Source organism: Monodelphis domestica, chromosome 3 (genome assembly GCF_027887165.1).
Source record: "Monodelphis domestica isolate mMonDom1 chromosome 3, mMonDom1.pri, whole genome shotgun sequence".
NCBI lineage: Eukaryota > Metazoa > Chordata > Mammalia > Didelphimorphia > Didelphidae > Monodelphis > Monodelphis domestica.
Window position 1 is genome coordinate 221,846,162 of NC_077229.1, and position 16,416 is coordinate 221,862,577.

The window sequence follows — 16,416 nt, forward strand, 5'->3', positions numbered from 1 at the left end:
CACTCAGATTTTTGACTAAAAAGTGAAGGAAAAACCTCCACAGTGATGGCAAAGTATTCCCAGGAGCTACAACCTCCGTCCACCAAAAAAAATCAGAAGAGGCGCTTGACCCTGGAAAATTTTTACAGAGGAAATACTCAGACTACAGAAGAAATTCAAATAAACCCAAAGCCTTCCCCCCAAAAATGGAAATTGTCCACAAGCTCTTGAAGAATTTAAATTGGAACTTATCAAAGAGGGAAGCCTTCTGGCAAGAAAAGTTGGAAAAAGTTCAAAGAGAAAATAACAGTTTAAAGGACAAGAACTCCCTATTGGAGAAATGGCTAGAAGCCACAAAAAGCAAGATAGACCAAACTGAAAAGGAAAACCAGTCTTTAAAGACCAGAATTAGGCAACTGGAAGACAACGATCTTGCAAAACAGCAAGAATTAATAAAGCAAAGTGATAAGACTGGAAAAATAGAAGAAAACAAAATATCTCACTGAGAAAATGACAGATCAGGAAAACAGAGCAAGGAGAGACAATGTGAGAATCATTGGTCTACCTGAAAAGCCGGAAATAAAAAGAAATCTTGACATCATCCTATAAGAGATCATCCTATAAGAGATCATCCAAGAAAACTGCCCTGATGTTCTTGAACAAGGGGGTAAAATAGACTTTGAAAGAGTTCATAGAAACACCCTCTACACTAAATCCTCAAAAGACAACTCCCAGGAATGTAATTGCCAAATGCCAGAGCTTTCAAGCTAAGGAGAAAATTCTACAAGAAGCCAAAATGAGAGAATTCAGATACCAAGGAGCACCAATCAGAATCACACAAGACCTTGGCAGCTTCCACACTAAAGGACTGCAAGGCCTAGAACATGAAATTCAGAAAGACAAGAGAATTGGGTCTTCAACCAATGATCACCTGTCCATCAAAACTGACTATATACATCCAGTGGAAAGTATGGGCATTTGACAAAATATATTTCCAAGTATTTGTAAAGAAAAGACCAGAACTAAGTAGAAAGTTTGACATCCAAACACAAAGATCAAGAGAAATCTCAAGAGATAAATAAGAGAGGGAAAAGGGGGAAAAATGTTTTTTTATTCAAACTCTCTTCTTCAAGGACTACAATTTGATCATATTACATATATTAATATATGGGGAAAATGTTATTTGTAACTCAAAAATTATAATCACTATTAGTGATTAGAAGAATCATTCACTGGAAGAGATTGGGGCATTAAGGGCTATAAGATGATATACAAAAAAAGAAAAAGGGAGGGGGGAAATGAAGATGGCTCCAAGAGATACATGAAGAAATAAAATAAATAGGATAATCTTTATCACACCGAGATACACATGGGAAGGGGAGGGGAAGAATACTCTTATAAGAATGAGAGGGATAGAGTTCTAATAGGTAATACTTAAACTTTACTCTCAGTGAAATCAGTTCTGAGAGGGAAGAGCATCTAGATCCATTGGGGTCTTGAATTCTATCCTACCCTACAGGGAAAGTGAGAAGGGAAAACAGAGGGGATGGAATACAAAAAGGGAGGGAAAGAGAGGGGCGGAGAGAACTTAACAGACCCTAAAAAAAAACTAGAAAGGAACAAAAAGGAAGGGGCCAGAAAAGGAAGCATATTAAGGGATGGGGATTAGGGGGATGGATTAAAAGTAAACCACTGGATTAAAAGGATATAGCAAAAGAAGAAAGGATAGAACTAGGAGAGGATATCAAAATTCTGGGGAATACACAAGTGATAATCATAACTTTGAACGTAAATGGTATGAACTCACCCATAAAACAAAAACAAATAACAGAGTGGATTAGAATCCAAAATTCTACCATATGTTGTCTACAAGAAACATACCTGAGGTGCACAGACACTCACAAACTTAGAATTAAAGGTTGGAGCAAAACCTATTAGGCTTCAACTGATAGAAAGAAGGCAGGAGTTTCAATCATGATATCTGACAAAGCCAAAGTAAAAAATAGATCTGATTAAAAGGGATAGGTAAGGTAAATGCATCCTGATAAAAGGGAGTATAGACAATGATGAAATATATGTAATCAACATGTATGCACCAAATGGTATAGTATCCAAATTTCTAAAGGAGAAACTTGTGGAATTGAAGGAGGAAAGAGATAGTAAAACTGTACTAGTGGGAGACCTGAACCTACCACTATCAAATTTAGATAAATCAAATAAAAAAATAAATATAAAAGAGGTAAAAGATGTGAAAAAAATCTTAGAAAAATTAGAGTTAATAGATAAATGGAGAGAAATAAATAGGGACAAAAAGGAATACACCTTTTCAGCAGCACATGGTACATTCACAAAGATTGAATGTGTACTAGGACATAAAAACATGGCAAACAACTGCAGAAAAGTAGAAATAATAAATGCAACCTTTTCAGATCATAAGGCAATAAAAATAATGATCAGTAAGGGTACATGGAGAGCCAAAAAAAATTAATTGGAAGTTAAATAATATGATTCTCCAAAATCGGTTAGAGAATAAATCATAGAAACAATAATTTCACTGAAGAAAGTAACAATGATGAGACATCCTTTCAAAATCTATGGGATGCAGCCAAAGCAGTACTTGGGAAAATTTATGTCCTTGAATTATTATATTAACAAATTAGAGAGGGCAGAGGTCAATGAATTGGACATGTAAATAAAAAAATTGAAAGTGAACAAATTAAAAATCTCCAGAAGAAAACTAAATTAGAGATCCTAAAAATAAAGGAAGAAATTAATAAAATTGAAAGTGAAAAAACTATTGAACTAATAAATAAGACTAGATGCTGTTATTTTGAAAAAACAAACAAAATAGACAAAGTTCTGGTCAATCTAATAAAAAATGGAAAGAAGAAAACCAAATTAACAGTATCATAGATGAAAAGGGAGACCTCACCTCCAGTGAAGAGGAAATTAAGGCAATCATTAAAAACAATATTGCCCAATTATATGGCAATAAATATATCAATCTAGGTGATATGGATGAATATTTACAAAAATATAAATTGCCTAGATTAACAGAAGAAGAAAGAGAATTCTTAAATAATCCCATATCAGAAAAAGAAATTGAACAAGACATCCAAGAACTCCCTAAGAAAAAATCCCTAGGGCCTGATGGATTCACAAGTTATTTCTATCAAACATTCAAAGAACAACTAATCCTAATACTATCCAAACTATTTGACATAATAAGCAAAGAGGGAGTTCTACCAAATTCCTTTTACGACACAAATATGGTACTGATTCCAAAGCCAGGCAGGTCAAAAACGGAGAAAGAATACTACAGACCAATCTCCTTAATTAACATAGATGCAAAAATCTTAAATAGAATACTAGCAAAAAGACTCCAGCAAGTCATCAGGAGGGTTATTCACTATGATCAGGTGGGATTTATACCAGGAATGCAAGGATGGTTCAATATCAGGAAAACCATCCGCATAATTGACCATATCAACAAGCAAGGCAACAAAAATCACAATTATCTCAATAAACACAGAAAAAACTTGACAAAATACAACACTCTCATTCCTATTGAAAACACCAGAAAGTATAAGAATAGAAGGGTCTTTCCTAAAAATAATAAAAAGTATTTGTTTAAAACCATCAGCCAACATCATCTACAATGGGGACAAATTAGATGCATACCCATTAAGATCAGGGGTGAAACAAGGATGTCCATTATGACATCTGTTATTTAACATTTTACTAGAAACACTAGCAGTAGCAATTAGAGAAGAGAAAGAAATTGAAGGTATTAAAATTGGCAATGAAGAGACCAAGGTATCACTCTTTCCGATGATATGATGGTCTACTTAAAGAATCCTAGAAAATCAACTAAAAAGCTAATGGAAATAATCAACAACTTTAGCAAAGTAGCAGGATACGAAATAAACCCACATAAGTCATCAGTATTTCTATGTATCTCCAACACATCTCAGCAGCAAGAATTAGAAAGAGAAATTGCATTTAAAATCACCCTAGACAAAAATACTTAGGAATCTATCTGCCAAGGCAAACACAGGAATTATATGAACACAACTACAAAACACTTTACATACAATTAAAACTAGATTTAAACAATTGGAAAAACATTAACTGCTCCCATGGGTAGTACGAGCTAACATAATGAAAATGAAAGTCCTACCCAAATGTATTTGATTATTTAGTGCCATACTCATCAAACTCCCAAAAAAACTTTTTTTCATTGAATTAGAAAAAACCATTACAAGGTTCATTTGGAAGAACAAAAGATCAAGAATATCCAGGGAAATCATGAAAAAAAGTGGGGAAGAAAGGTGACCTTGCAGTCAAAGATCTCAAACTATACTATAAAGCAGTGGTCATCAAAACCATATGGTACTGGCTAAGAGACAGAAAGGAGGATCAGTGGAATAGATTTGGGGTAAGTGACTTCAGCAAGACAGTCTATGACAAGCCCAAAGATCCCTGCTTTGGGGAGGGAAATCCACTATTTGATAAAAACTGCATGTAAAATTGGAAGACAGCATGGGAGAGATTAGGTTTAGATCAACATCTCACACCAAACACCAAGGTAAACTCAGAACGGGTGAAAGTCTTGAACATAAAGAAGGAAACTATAAGTAGATTATGTGAACACAGAATAGTATACATGTCAGACCTTTGGGAAAGGAAAAATTTTTTAAACCAATCAAGACTTAGAAAAAGTCACAAAATGTAAAATAAATAATTTTGATTAGATCAAATTAAAGTTTTTGTACAAACAAAACTGATGTAACAAATTAGAAGGGAAGTAAATTGGGAAACAATCTTCATAAGAAAAACCTGAAAAAGGTCTAAATTCTCAAATTTACAAAGAGCTAAATCAATTGTACAAAAAATCAAGCAATTCTCCAATTGATAATTGGGCAAGGGACATGAATAGGCAATTTTCAGTCAAAGAAATCAAAACTATTAATAAGCACATGAAAAAGTGTTCTAAATCTCTTATAATCAGAGAGATGCAAATCAAAATAACTGAGGTATCACCTCACACCTAGCAGATTGGCTAACATGACAACAACAGAAAGTAATGAATGTCGGAGGGGATGTGGCAAAGTTGGGACATTAATTCATTGCTGGTGGAGTTGTGAATTGATCCAACCATTCTGGAGGGCAATTAAGAACTGTGCCCAAAGGGCACTAAAAGACTGTCTGCCCTTTGATCCAGCCATAGCACTGCTGGGTTTGTACTCCAAAGATATAATAAGGAAAAATACATGTACAAGAATATTCATAGCTATGCTCTTTGTGGTGGCAAAAAATTGGAAAATGAGGGGATGCCCTTCAATTGAGGGATGGCTAAACAAATTGTGGTATATCTTGGTGATGGAATACTATTGTGCTCAAAGGCATAATAATGTGGAGGAATTCTATGGGAACTGGAACAACCTCCAGGAAGTCATGCAGAACGAAAGGAGCAGAACCAGGAGAACATTGTACACAGAGACTGATGCACTGTGGTACCATCAAATGTAGTGGACTTCTCCACTGGTGACAATGCAGTAATCCTGAACAACCTGGAGGGATCTATGAAAAAGAACACTATCCACGTTTAGAGGAAAAACTGCGGGAGTAGAAACACAGAAGAAAAACAGCTGCTTGATTGCATGGGTCGAGGGGGATATTATTGGGGATATAGACACTAAATGAAAATCCTAGTGCAAACATCAACAGCATCAAACATCAGAAATAGGTTCTGATCAAGGACATATGTAAAATCCAGTGGAATTGCGAGTCGACAAAGGGAAGAGTGGGGGGAGGAGAGGGAGGATTAGAGTGTATTTTTGTAATCAAGGAATAGTGTTTTAAATTGACCAAATAAAATTTAAAAAAAAATTGCAACTGCTTCCTGACTCTTCAAGGAAATTACTTTCATTCTTTTAGAATTCAATGTAAAACTGATATCTAGGTGTGGCATTCAGAATGGCTTTCTTATTCATAGATCCATGGTTTTGAGTTTTTTGAAGTACATGCATACTTTTCCAGGTCTCACTATTTCCTTTGCATTGGTGTGATACTTTGGTGGTACTTTAACATTCAGTAGTTTTAATACTCTAGCCACTGGTGTGTCTGTGGAATCCTTTGTTCACATAATAACAGCAGCTTTTTGTAAACTGTAGATATAAGCCTTAGAAGAATAAGGAGACATGGTCAGGCATCAGGAAAGAAGGAACACACTGCCACTAAGGAAACTGGCATGTCAAGTATCTATTCTTTAGCCAATTATTTTTTTCTCTTTTCCTCAGTGGTGTCATTTCATGCAATGTTTGCAATATAGACTCTGCCTTACTTTATACCTTTCTGACCTCCTAAATTCATTAATATTCACAGAATTTTATAGCCTCAAGGATTATAAACTATGTTATATATTTGTGGTAATGTCCAATTAACCAAAATAGTCATTTAACCAGAATACATTCCTCACCTATGCTGGGTAGACATTTATCTGTAAATGTTTTGTTCTATTTTCATATTATAATATAATGTCCTATTGAGCTCTCATAAAAAACAGTGAACATAAAAGAGTTTGTTCCTGTATTACTCATTTTACTAGAGATTCCCAGACCTAACCAGGAAATAGATTTAAGCTAATCATTAAAAACATCATCTTAACACTCATAGCTGTCTCTCAGGGTTGTTAGGTAGTTAATTGAAAAGTATGCATGAAGAGAGGCCAAATACGTAGCTTTCTGTCATTTATTCTTTCTAAAAGATTCTATATCGGGTGGCAGATTAAACTCTGAAGGACTTCTTTTTCCTTCTAGCTCAAAAATTTTGCACATTTTTTGATCCTGGTATCATCAAGGGAGTTTTATTTGTCCTGTGCCATCATATACCGAAGCCAGGAAGATCTGCTACATTTTAGACTTTGGGGGACAGTACATCTGTACTTCCATGTTTTCTATAAGTTAATGTATTTATTCTGTTTTAGGACCATAGAGTTTTTTGGCTGATTACAGGAATCATGTTTATGGGAAGTGGCCTTATCTGGAGACGTCTGCTTTCATTCCTTGGTCGACAGCTAGAAGCTCCTCTACCTCCAGTGGTATGTTATAATTGAAAAGCGTGTGCTGTAACTTTCTCTGTGAAATTCTTGTTAGGTAGATTAGAGAGGTAAATTATAAAGTGTTGGAGTTTGGAGGACCTGTGTTTGAATCCCACTTAGATATTTATTAGTTATGTTGACCCTCAGCAATTCATTAAACACCCCTCAGCCTCAGTTTCTCCATTTGTATATTGGAGTATCTGTAGCACATATCTCACAAAGTTGTTGTGAGGATTAAATGAGATAAGGTGCATAAAACCCTGCAGAGCTTAAAACACTATATAAAGTTTTATCATTATTAGATCCTAAGGAATCTTAGCACCCAGTACAGTTTCTTTCTTATAGGTAGGTATTTAGTAAGAGCAGCATGCAAAGGAAAGGATGGAATGTTGAAGAAGACTTGATTGATGGGCAAAGACCATTAGAAGCAGAGGAGCATGGGAGAAGAACAGTGACCTGGGAGGGATCCCAGGGAAAGAAGGGGCTTCTAAGACCAGATCTCTAGGTGAGAGGAGGTTTCTTGCCTTGCTGGAGATAGTTCACAAGCCAGACAAGAGATAGCCAAGAGATTCAGCCTTGGGACTTCTCAAGAAGAGTTTTACAGTTGCCTGACATCTCTAGCAACATCTGAAGAGAGACTCAGGTCCTCTCTGACCTGTGGGGCCTCAGATTCAGTGACCTTTGAGCCATCCCCCCACCTTTAGCACCCACCTTACTCTTGATATCTTAGTTTAGCTTATGAGATAACTGGGAAGGTTAGGAGAATCTCTGGTTTGCCACAGAGCATCCAGAAAGCAGGACCTTGAAGAGTTTAGATATAGGGACACCTCTTAACCTCAAACTGCACCCCCCCACACACTTTCAGATACCATGAGTTTATTAAAGATATATTAAACCGCAGTCAAATTGGAAGAAGCAGATTTTGTACAAAGATCATTGAGGAAGCTAATTCCCTGGGGCTGCTGATCAGCCATCACACAGTGCTGGTCAGATCCCCCGCTATGTCAGTGGACAGTGGGGAGGCTTGTATTTCTAAAGAACTTGTGCTTATCAATTGCGGGGTAATCTCCCCATCACTCACTAGGGGAGACCTTCCCTTAACTTACCTACACCGGCCCATCACTTGGGATCACCATTTCCCTGAGATTCCTTGCTTATCACAGCCCAGGTAAAGAGAGTGAGAGAGTATAACAGGAGTCATTCTACATTGATTCCTAACTTTCCTCACTCATCTGTCTATCAGTGACAGCTCCCTCAAGATCAATTATTACCATTCAGCAAATAAGTTTTACTCTAGTTACTGAATTTCAATTGAGTTGATTTACATTATTTGCCAGTCTTTTTTTCCTTTCTCTACAATGCTAAATTTGGATACACTGTCTTCTCTGCAAGATCATGGAAGACTTTGTATTAATTATCTCAAGGAGTTTTATGACCTGTATGTTATAAAATTAGATTCTTTAGATACTCTTGGCAGTGGATTGTTGCATTCTGGAAGTATTTTCTTTTGCCAATATAATGATGTAATTTGACAAGTATAAAAGTATCCATTTTAATAGCATAGAATTTTTTTTTAAACTCCTTACCTTCTTTCTGTTTTAGAATCAATAATGAGGATCAGTTTCAAGAAAAGAGCAGTAATCACTAGGCAATTAAGGTTATGTGCCTCACTCAGCATCACACAGCTGGGAAGTGTGTGAGGCCAGACTTGAACCCAGGACCCCCCATCTCCTGGCCCTGCTGTCTGAGTCACTTAGTTGCCCCTAGCATAGAATATTTAAGCTTTGCTTATCAGTAAATATAGTAAAAGTAATGCAGAATCATGAAAATCACACATTTTTAAAATAACTTATGAATTATGATGTGGAATGGGTAAAAAAAAAATTATTTCCTGATTCAGTGGAAATAGTTTGAAAGTGTATAATCTATCATGGATCCTGTGTTTTGTTTTACAATATTTGAATCTGGCAATAAAAAGTGTTATTTAAAACTTTTGTTTTAATCAGAAATAAAATCCATCAAGTGCATTTTATAGAGGGTGCAATTTATGAGGAAATAAACTTAGGAAATTATAAAGAAATACAACTATGTGATCAGTGGACATCTACTAAACTATTGCAGAATACTACATTTTGTCAAATGAAAGCAACTGATGCATGGCTTTGTCATAAGCAAAATATAGATGCAGAAAGAAAAGTTACTGGGGACAGCTGGGTGGCTCAGTGGATTGAGAACCAGGCCTAAAGACAGGAGGTCCTAGGTTCAAATCTGACCTCAGACACTTCCTATCTGTGTGACTCTGGGCCAGTCACTTAACCCCCCATTGCCTAGCTCTTACCACTCTTCTGCCTTGGAACCAATATACAGTATTGATTCTAAGATGGATGGTAAGGGTTTTAAGAAAGAGAGAGAGGGAGAAAGATAGATAGATAGATGGATGGATGGATGGATGGATGGATGGATGGATAGATAGATAGATAGATAGATAGATAGATAGATAGATAGATAGATAGATAGATAGATTTCTGTTATAAAAATATATAAAATGTATCCATTTTTCTTAATACTATGCCAACAGTGTGGCTAAGGAAATTGATTTATCTGTGGTATTTTTATGTGGTTATACCATTTACTATAGTTAATATTGTCTCCTTTCCCTTTTAAAGTAAAATGGGGGGGGGGCAGCTGGGTCGCTCAGTAGATTGAGAGCCAGGTCTAGAAATGGGAAGTCCTAGGTTCAAATCTGGCCTCAGACACTTCCCAGCTGTGTGACCCTGGGCAAGTCACTTAACCCCCATTGCCTAGCCTTTACCATTCTTCTGCCTTGGAATCAATACACAGCATTTATTCCAAGGTGGAAGGTAAGGGTTTTAAAAAATAAAATAAAGTAAAATCCGTTTCTTCCTTTGTTTAGATGCCCTCTTTACCTAAAAAGCCTCTCCAAGCAAGTGGAAGAGCAGAGATGAAAAACAGTCTCAGACCAGATGGCCTCGGATCAAGCAAAAGTATCCTAGCAAACCGATAGGAGCAGTGAGCAATGACTGATCTTTTATTTTTGGTGGTTGACAAAAGAAGCTTTCTGAAACTTCCATTTATTTGCTTCTAATAAAACTGAAGACTGGAAAAAAGTACTTACAGTTAAAATATAACCACTAAAAGTCAGTATGCTGTGGCAGCCTTAAGACTGGGATTTTTGTTCATAAAGTCAGAATTCACAGTGATGGAACAAAGTGAAATAATCTTCCTTGTCTTCTTGCTTTAAGGGGCCAAAATCTCATTTTAACTACATGTTCAAAGAGCTGCTGCCGGTGAAGGGCTTTTCATTGATATGTGGAATGTAGGGGGATTATGTGGGGGTGTAAAGCGCAAGAAGGGATGAATTTGGCACATAAACAGACTGTTTATGAATTATATTTAGCTTACATATAGTACATGCTAATGCATTCACATGCCAAGATAGTATGATTCCACACTTGCATATTAGCATATGCCTAATGTGATGAAATTGAATGATAGTGATTATTATTATATTCAGGACATCAGAGTTGAAGCTTTTTTTGGTAGTTACAACAACATCCTAGCTCACAAAAGATGTGAGTCTAGACTCTTAAGATTAGAGTAATAGAAGAATTTTGAATATATACCAAGTAAGACCAGAACTTTAAGTTTCAAAGATTTTAAGACATTTCATACTCCATTTGTGTGATTATTCTTGGAATATTTAAGTTCACACATGTTATTAACAAAGTAAAAATCTTGTTCAACCAGAATAAGCATTCTGTTTAACTCAGTTAACAACAACAACAAAAAAAACACCTTTTAGTTTTAGCCTTTTATGAGAATTTTTGTAAAATGTAGTGTTCTGCTTCTCTACCTTAATATAGAACAGATAAAGCAGAATTTAGAATTGATTTTGTACATACTTATATATGTACATGTTGTCTCCTCAAAACAACATAAGCTCACTGAAAGTAGAAATTATCTTCCCTTTTGCATTTGTGTCCCCAGGCCTAACAGTACTCAATATAGGCTGACTCAAAAGTCTTAATGCAATTGTAAGCCTTAGAGTAGTTGTAAGCCTTAATAGCTACTAAGGCTTACAACTTCACAGACTTTTGGAACATCCTGTAAATGCTTGTTAATTGGTAGTTTTGAAAAAAAATCATCGTTGCTATATAGTATTTTATCAGATAGAGGTAATTGAGTGGAGATGGGGATGTGTGCTGAATCTATGACATTTAAGTACATACTCTGTATGTACAGCGCACTGTGCTAGGCTAAGCACTAGAGATACACAGATGAAAAATGATAGTCCTAGCCCTCAAGGAGCAGTCTAAAAATATGTTTTTTTAACTAATTTGATCATGTGATTTGCCTCTTAATCCTAGGGAGCGAAAAGGGGAGAGAGTTGGCCTTTCTTATTGGCTAAAGATTCCTAGTATTTAGGTTTCAGCTAGTCAAATTTTTCTTCCCAGTATAGAGGTGTCAAACTTAAGACAAAACTTGTGAGTATACCAAATGCAATTGGGAAATGTTTGCTATAATAAATTTAGAAAAACATTTTAGTGAAGATAATGCTAATTTATGGCTCTCTGTCCAGCCCAGGGATCCATTTCTATTTGAGTATGACAGCACTTTAGAGAACTCATAAAACTTGTATGTAACTATGATATAGTGCTTATGTGGCCTCTGGAAGTCAAGCCAGTGAGGGCAGTAGTGGAAAGCACCTTATGAGTTGGTGAACTTATGGCATGCATGCCAGAGGGGACACTCAGAGTCTTCTCTATGGGCACACTGTTGCCCCAGGACAGAGTTCCTTACTAGAAAGCCAAAGGGACACAGGACTAGGCTGCTCCCTTCCCCCTCTCCATGCAATTTGGGCACTCGGTCTCTAAAAGGTTTGCCATCGCTGGTGTAGTTGATCCTGATCTTGCTCTCACTGGCTCACTGTGACCATAGTCAAGTCATGTGACCTCTCGGAGCTTTAATTGCCTCAGATGAAAAATAGGGATGATAACAACTGCCCTTCCTCCCTCAAACAGGGCAATTTTGAAAACAAATGTCTGGTACAAATATGAGGTGATATGATCATGAAGATGTAGTGCATGGTACCCTAAAAGTGCTGAGTGATAATAGTATTTAACTACTCAGCTAACCAGTATCATCCCCATTTTACTTACTTGCTATCAGCCAACATTTTTAATGTTTCCTACCATCTACATGATATACAGTCCTGAATCATTAATGGAAGTGTGGGTTTCAAAATGAATATTCAATAACATATATACATATATATAGTTTTATTAATAATAACTAAAGTATAAGAACTACCTGAACCCAATTCAGTCACAAGAAAAATAGAAGGAAGAGGGAGGAGTTACAACCAACTTATAACCAATCACGCAAATGGGAGGACGCAGGAAAAGGGGAAAATATTCTAGGTGATACATAAAGGAATTTTGGGTAATGTTGTTTTTAGGGGTTCAAGAATTTCCAGCTATACAGAAGGGAACCCCTTTAATAGTGTATTAGTGGGGGAATCAAGAAGGAATCAATGTGTTGCCAGATACTTGGGAAAGAGGAAATAGAAGGTAGCACCACTTCTTCCTCCCCTTCCCCAGGCAGAGCTCTTTGACTATGGAGTCAGGTCTAACTAGATCCAAAGGGTAAGTGAAAATCCTCTTCAGTCTCTTCCTTCTTAGTTGATGTAATGCCCCCTTCTAACACATTGAAGATGATTAAGTCTTCAATAGAACCAAAAATATATTTATTGGGTAATAGGGTTGAAGTATAATGAGGTATAATAATGGCTATTTCCCTTCTACAGATGGTTTTAGAGGTTTGAATCAGGAGTCCTGTCAGAAATCCCAGACTGTTTAATGTCTTGGTGAGCTCAAGATGTTGGTATTTTCTTATCTCAAAGATATGATTGATATAAATCTTCTTTCAAGATAGACTTTTTCTTTCCCCTAAGGAAAAAGTCTCAATCCTAATTATATCACCAATGAATGGATTGAATCTTCTGTTTCTCAGCAAAAGATTAATGGGTACAGGTTATCTTCTCAGTAGGGGTTTTGTTCCTTCTCTCCTCAAGCCAAGCAGAGAAGAAAAACCCAGCAGTTCTCAACTGCTCTTGTTTTACTTAGCTAGAATGTTCCATCCCATCTCCCAATGGCAGCAGGATTCCATCTCACCTTTTTCTGAAACAGCTTCTCAAATCCAATCTTTTCCATTCATTTTTGACATTTTCCTCTTTTACAATAGTAATAGAAGTCCTTTGCATTTTTAAAAGAAATTTAAGAGATTATAATTCTTATGTATGAGGAAACTATGGCCCACAGAAATGAAAATTATTTACCCAGGGTCACATCACTTCAGAGGCACAACTAGAATCAAGGCCTGTTAGCTCCAGAGCCAATATACTTTCCATAGTACCATGTGATCTCTTAAATGTTTTTCTGCACAAAATTTAAATGGGAGATCCTTATCATCCAAGATTTTTCTCTGTGTTTAATATGGGATCTGACCTGTAATCTTGTGGTTTAGGGAACTCATTAAGAAAACTCCCTCTATCAATGTAGCTTATACCAAGGAAGATATGTAATATAGGATAATGACATGCTGAGTAAGCTGAAGTCACAGTGTTATGATTTAAACCTGTCTTTGAGATTAGCACACAAGAAAGATGCCACAAACAGTACCTAAAAATCCAGAGCAGTTTTCAAAATACAGCTTGTGTCATAAAAAAGAACATGAAGCTGGATATAATTTTTTTTAAACCCTTACCTTCTGTCTTAGAATCAATACTGTGTATTGGTTCCAAGGCAGGGTTTAAGTTTAAGTTTAAGTGACTTGCCCAGGGTCACACATCTAAGTGTCTGAGGCCAGATTTGAATGTAGGACTACCTGTCTCTCAATCCACTGAGCCACACAATTTCCTGCAACGCTGAATATTATTGAGAGACCCTGATTGCTGGTGGTTACTAGGTCATCTGGGAGCAGATTGAGCTCTCTTTTTTCTAGAAAATTTTACTAGATTGGAAGAAAAGTATCCTTTGAGAAGCCAAAATAAGTAGATTTCATAGAAAACAGTGAGTCTTTGAATTAATGTTTTTTAAATATGCTATTTTTAAATATACATATTTTTAAATATGCTAGCAGGAGGAAGTAGTCTATGGGGCATTCTAGTGAACCATTGATAGGATAAAATGGATTTTCTTAGGTGATTTGCATGCATACTGAAGCTCTCTCAGAGGGGTGAGGAGCTTTAAGGTAGGAAGATAGAGACAGGATAGAAGTTTTAGATACCACGAGGGGGATGACGGAGTCAAATTAGAGATATGAGGTGGCCAGAATGAGTCTTTATTAATTTTCCATGAGCCACAGCTAAGCTCTGATCAAAGGACCCTTCCGAAGGCTTTTATCAGTCCAGAGATCCACATTTAATACCACACAGGTCAGAGAGATGAAAGAGAAAGATTAAAGATGGAGCTTGGCCAGAGGCCAAGGTCCTGCAAGGACTGCCATCAGCTAGCCTGAAAGAGAAAGAGAGAGAGAGAGGCGGAGCTTGCTGGGCTACTTATACCCTTTGATACACAGTACATAGGGATGATCCTCATTGGTTAATGACAAAGCATAGGTGTGGTTTCTCTTAACCAGGGGAGAACAAAGAAACTTATTTTCCCACCTAACCTGGGGGAAGCTGGGGTCAAGGGTCAGAGGCCTTCCCAGCCATGAGCAATACTGAGCATGCTCAAGACTGAGCATGCTCTCTTTTAAGGCAATCTGCACATACCAACTGTTCCCCTTGCCCATAGCTAGGGGTGGACTGCTACACATACTTTGCATTTGACCTTGAAACAATGGAGCTTTCTTGATGAGAGGATAGCTATACTGATTAGGACTACCTATACCTATAGGACTACTATACTCTTAGAGCATTTGAGAACAGTTTGGGGGTTTATTTGAACATGGTCAGTGGTTTGATTCCACAGGACACTTTCCACTGGCATATCTCAAAGCATTTTGTAGATTTTTTTTTCCTGTCCATCTGGACTTGGGATTTCCCTGGAGTATGGCACTCTCTTGATAAAGAAACTTTACTACCTCAGATCTAGAACTGCTCTGCAACTTGGTCTTAGAGAGTGGCCTGGATCTCTGAAAGGGGTGATCTGCCCAAGGTCACACAGCAGTGTTGGAAGTATTTTAGTAAGTAAGTTAATGATATATTCTATCTTCTTTATGGTTCGGTTCTTGTTGCTGTTAAATTAGTTGACTACCAGCTGCAGTTGAGGTAACAGATTTGGCCTAATGAAAATGACTGACAGTAACACTTTGTGGAGACTGAAGTAAAAACAAAACCTCTATTTAATAAAATTTAAAAGGTTTAAGGATAGATGAAAAGGTTGAGGATGGAATGCCTAACTAAGGGGGGGTCTACCTTATCCCACTCACAAACTAGGACCTCTCTTGAGGTTTCTTCTGCCTGGGGTCCAGGCCTGCTCTGAACTCCTAAAATCTATCAACTATAATCCAAAAGCTATACTAAATAAATCTAGGGTAATTTGTATATAACCTTATATAAGTGTTAAAGTAATTGTCTCCCAGTAATTTCAGCTCACTCCTCCAACTGTTACTTCTACTGGGCCCAGTAGACTTTGGACCTAATCTACCCAGGCCTGCCCACTCTGCAGACAGACAGACACACACGCGCACACACGCACACACACACACACACACACACACACACACACACAAAACAGCTGTTTACTTTCTTCCTTTCTATTAGTCTTCTTCACCTACTGTTCCTGACTCTCCAATTCTTCCTTTCTCCATACTGCCACTCAGGTGTCCAGGTTTCCCAGAGAGTCAAGTTTTTTGCTTTCTCCAAACTAGATACACAGCCAGGAGTGAATGTCAGTTGGAAAACCTACAGACTTCTTCCCTAGGAAGATTCCCTGCGGACTTCAATATTCTCTGCCAGGGATCTTTCTCTAAGATTCCAAGCTGGGCTTAAGGCAATGTGATCTGGCAGCCTCTTTACTCTGTCCAAAACTTAATAAATCCAAATCTTATTTAATCCTAATAACTTCCCCCATGAGATCCTTTGGAAAGAGAGATTCTTTCCCAATAGATCTTAATAAACCATGCAATTCTTAACTTATTCCCAAACTATTATTCTATTCCCCAAACACAGTCCTTAACTTAACCTTATCCTAATCTATCACTATGCTAAACCTATTGTCAGCTAAACTATACTAAAGATAGAGAATTTCAAGAATCAGAAAAAGAAATCAAGGAAAATACTTGCACACTTGCAAGTTCCAACATTACAA

General features: G+C 36.9%; 1 protein-coding gene across 3 annotated transcripts in view; it reads left to right on the plus strand.

The window, feature by feature from the left end:
* MRS2 (magnesium transporter MRS2) overlaps positions 1 to 10,317 on the plus strand; it is a 43,018-nt gene extending 32,701 nt beyond the window's left edge. For 2 of the 3 annotated variants that reach the window (XM_001375583.4, XM_007487877.2), the window contains 2 exons: positions 6,968 to 7,081; positions 9,996 to 10,317. In XM_001375583.4, the coding sequence (XP_001375620.2) occupies positions 6,968 to 7,081; positions 9,996 to 10,106 (225 nt within the window). In that variant the 3' untranslated portion in view covers positions 10,107 to 10,317. Of the gene's footprint in view, positions 1 to 6,967; positions 7,082 to 9,995 lie in introns of those variants that run through there. The other variant, XR_464980.2, reaches the window with a different exon arrangement.
* The last annotated feature ends 6,099 nt before the right edge of the window (positions 10,318 to 16,416 follow it).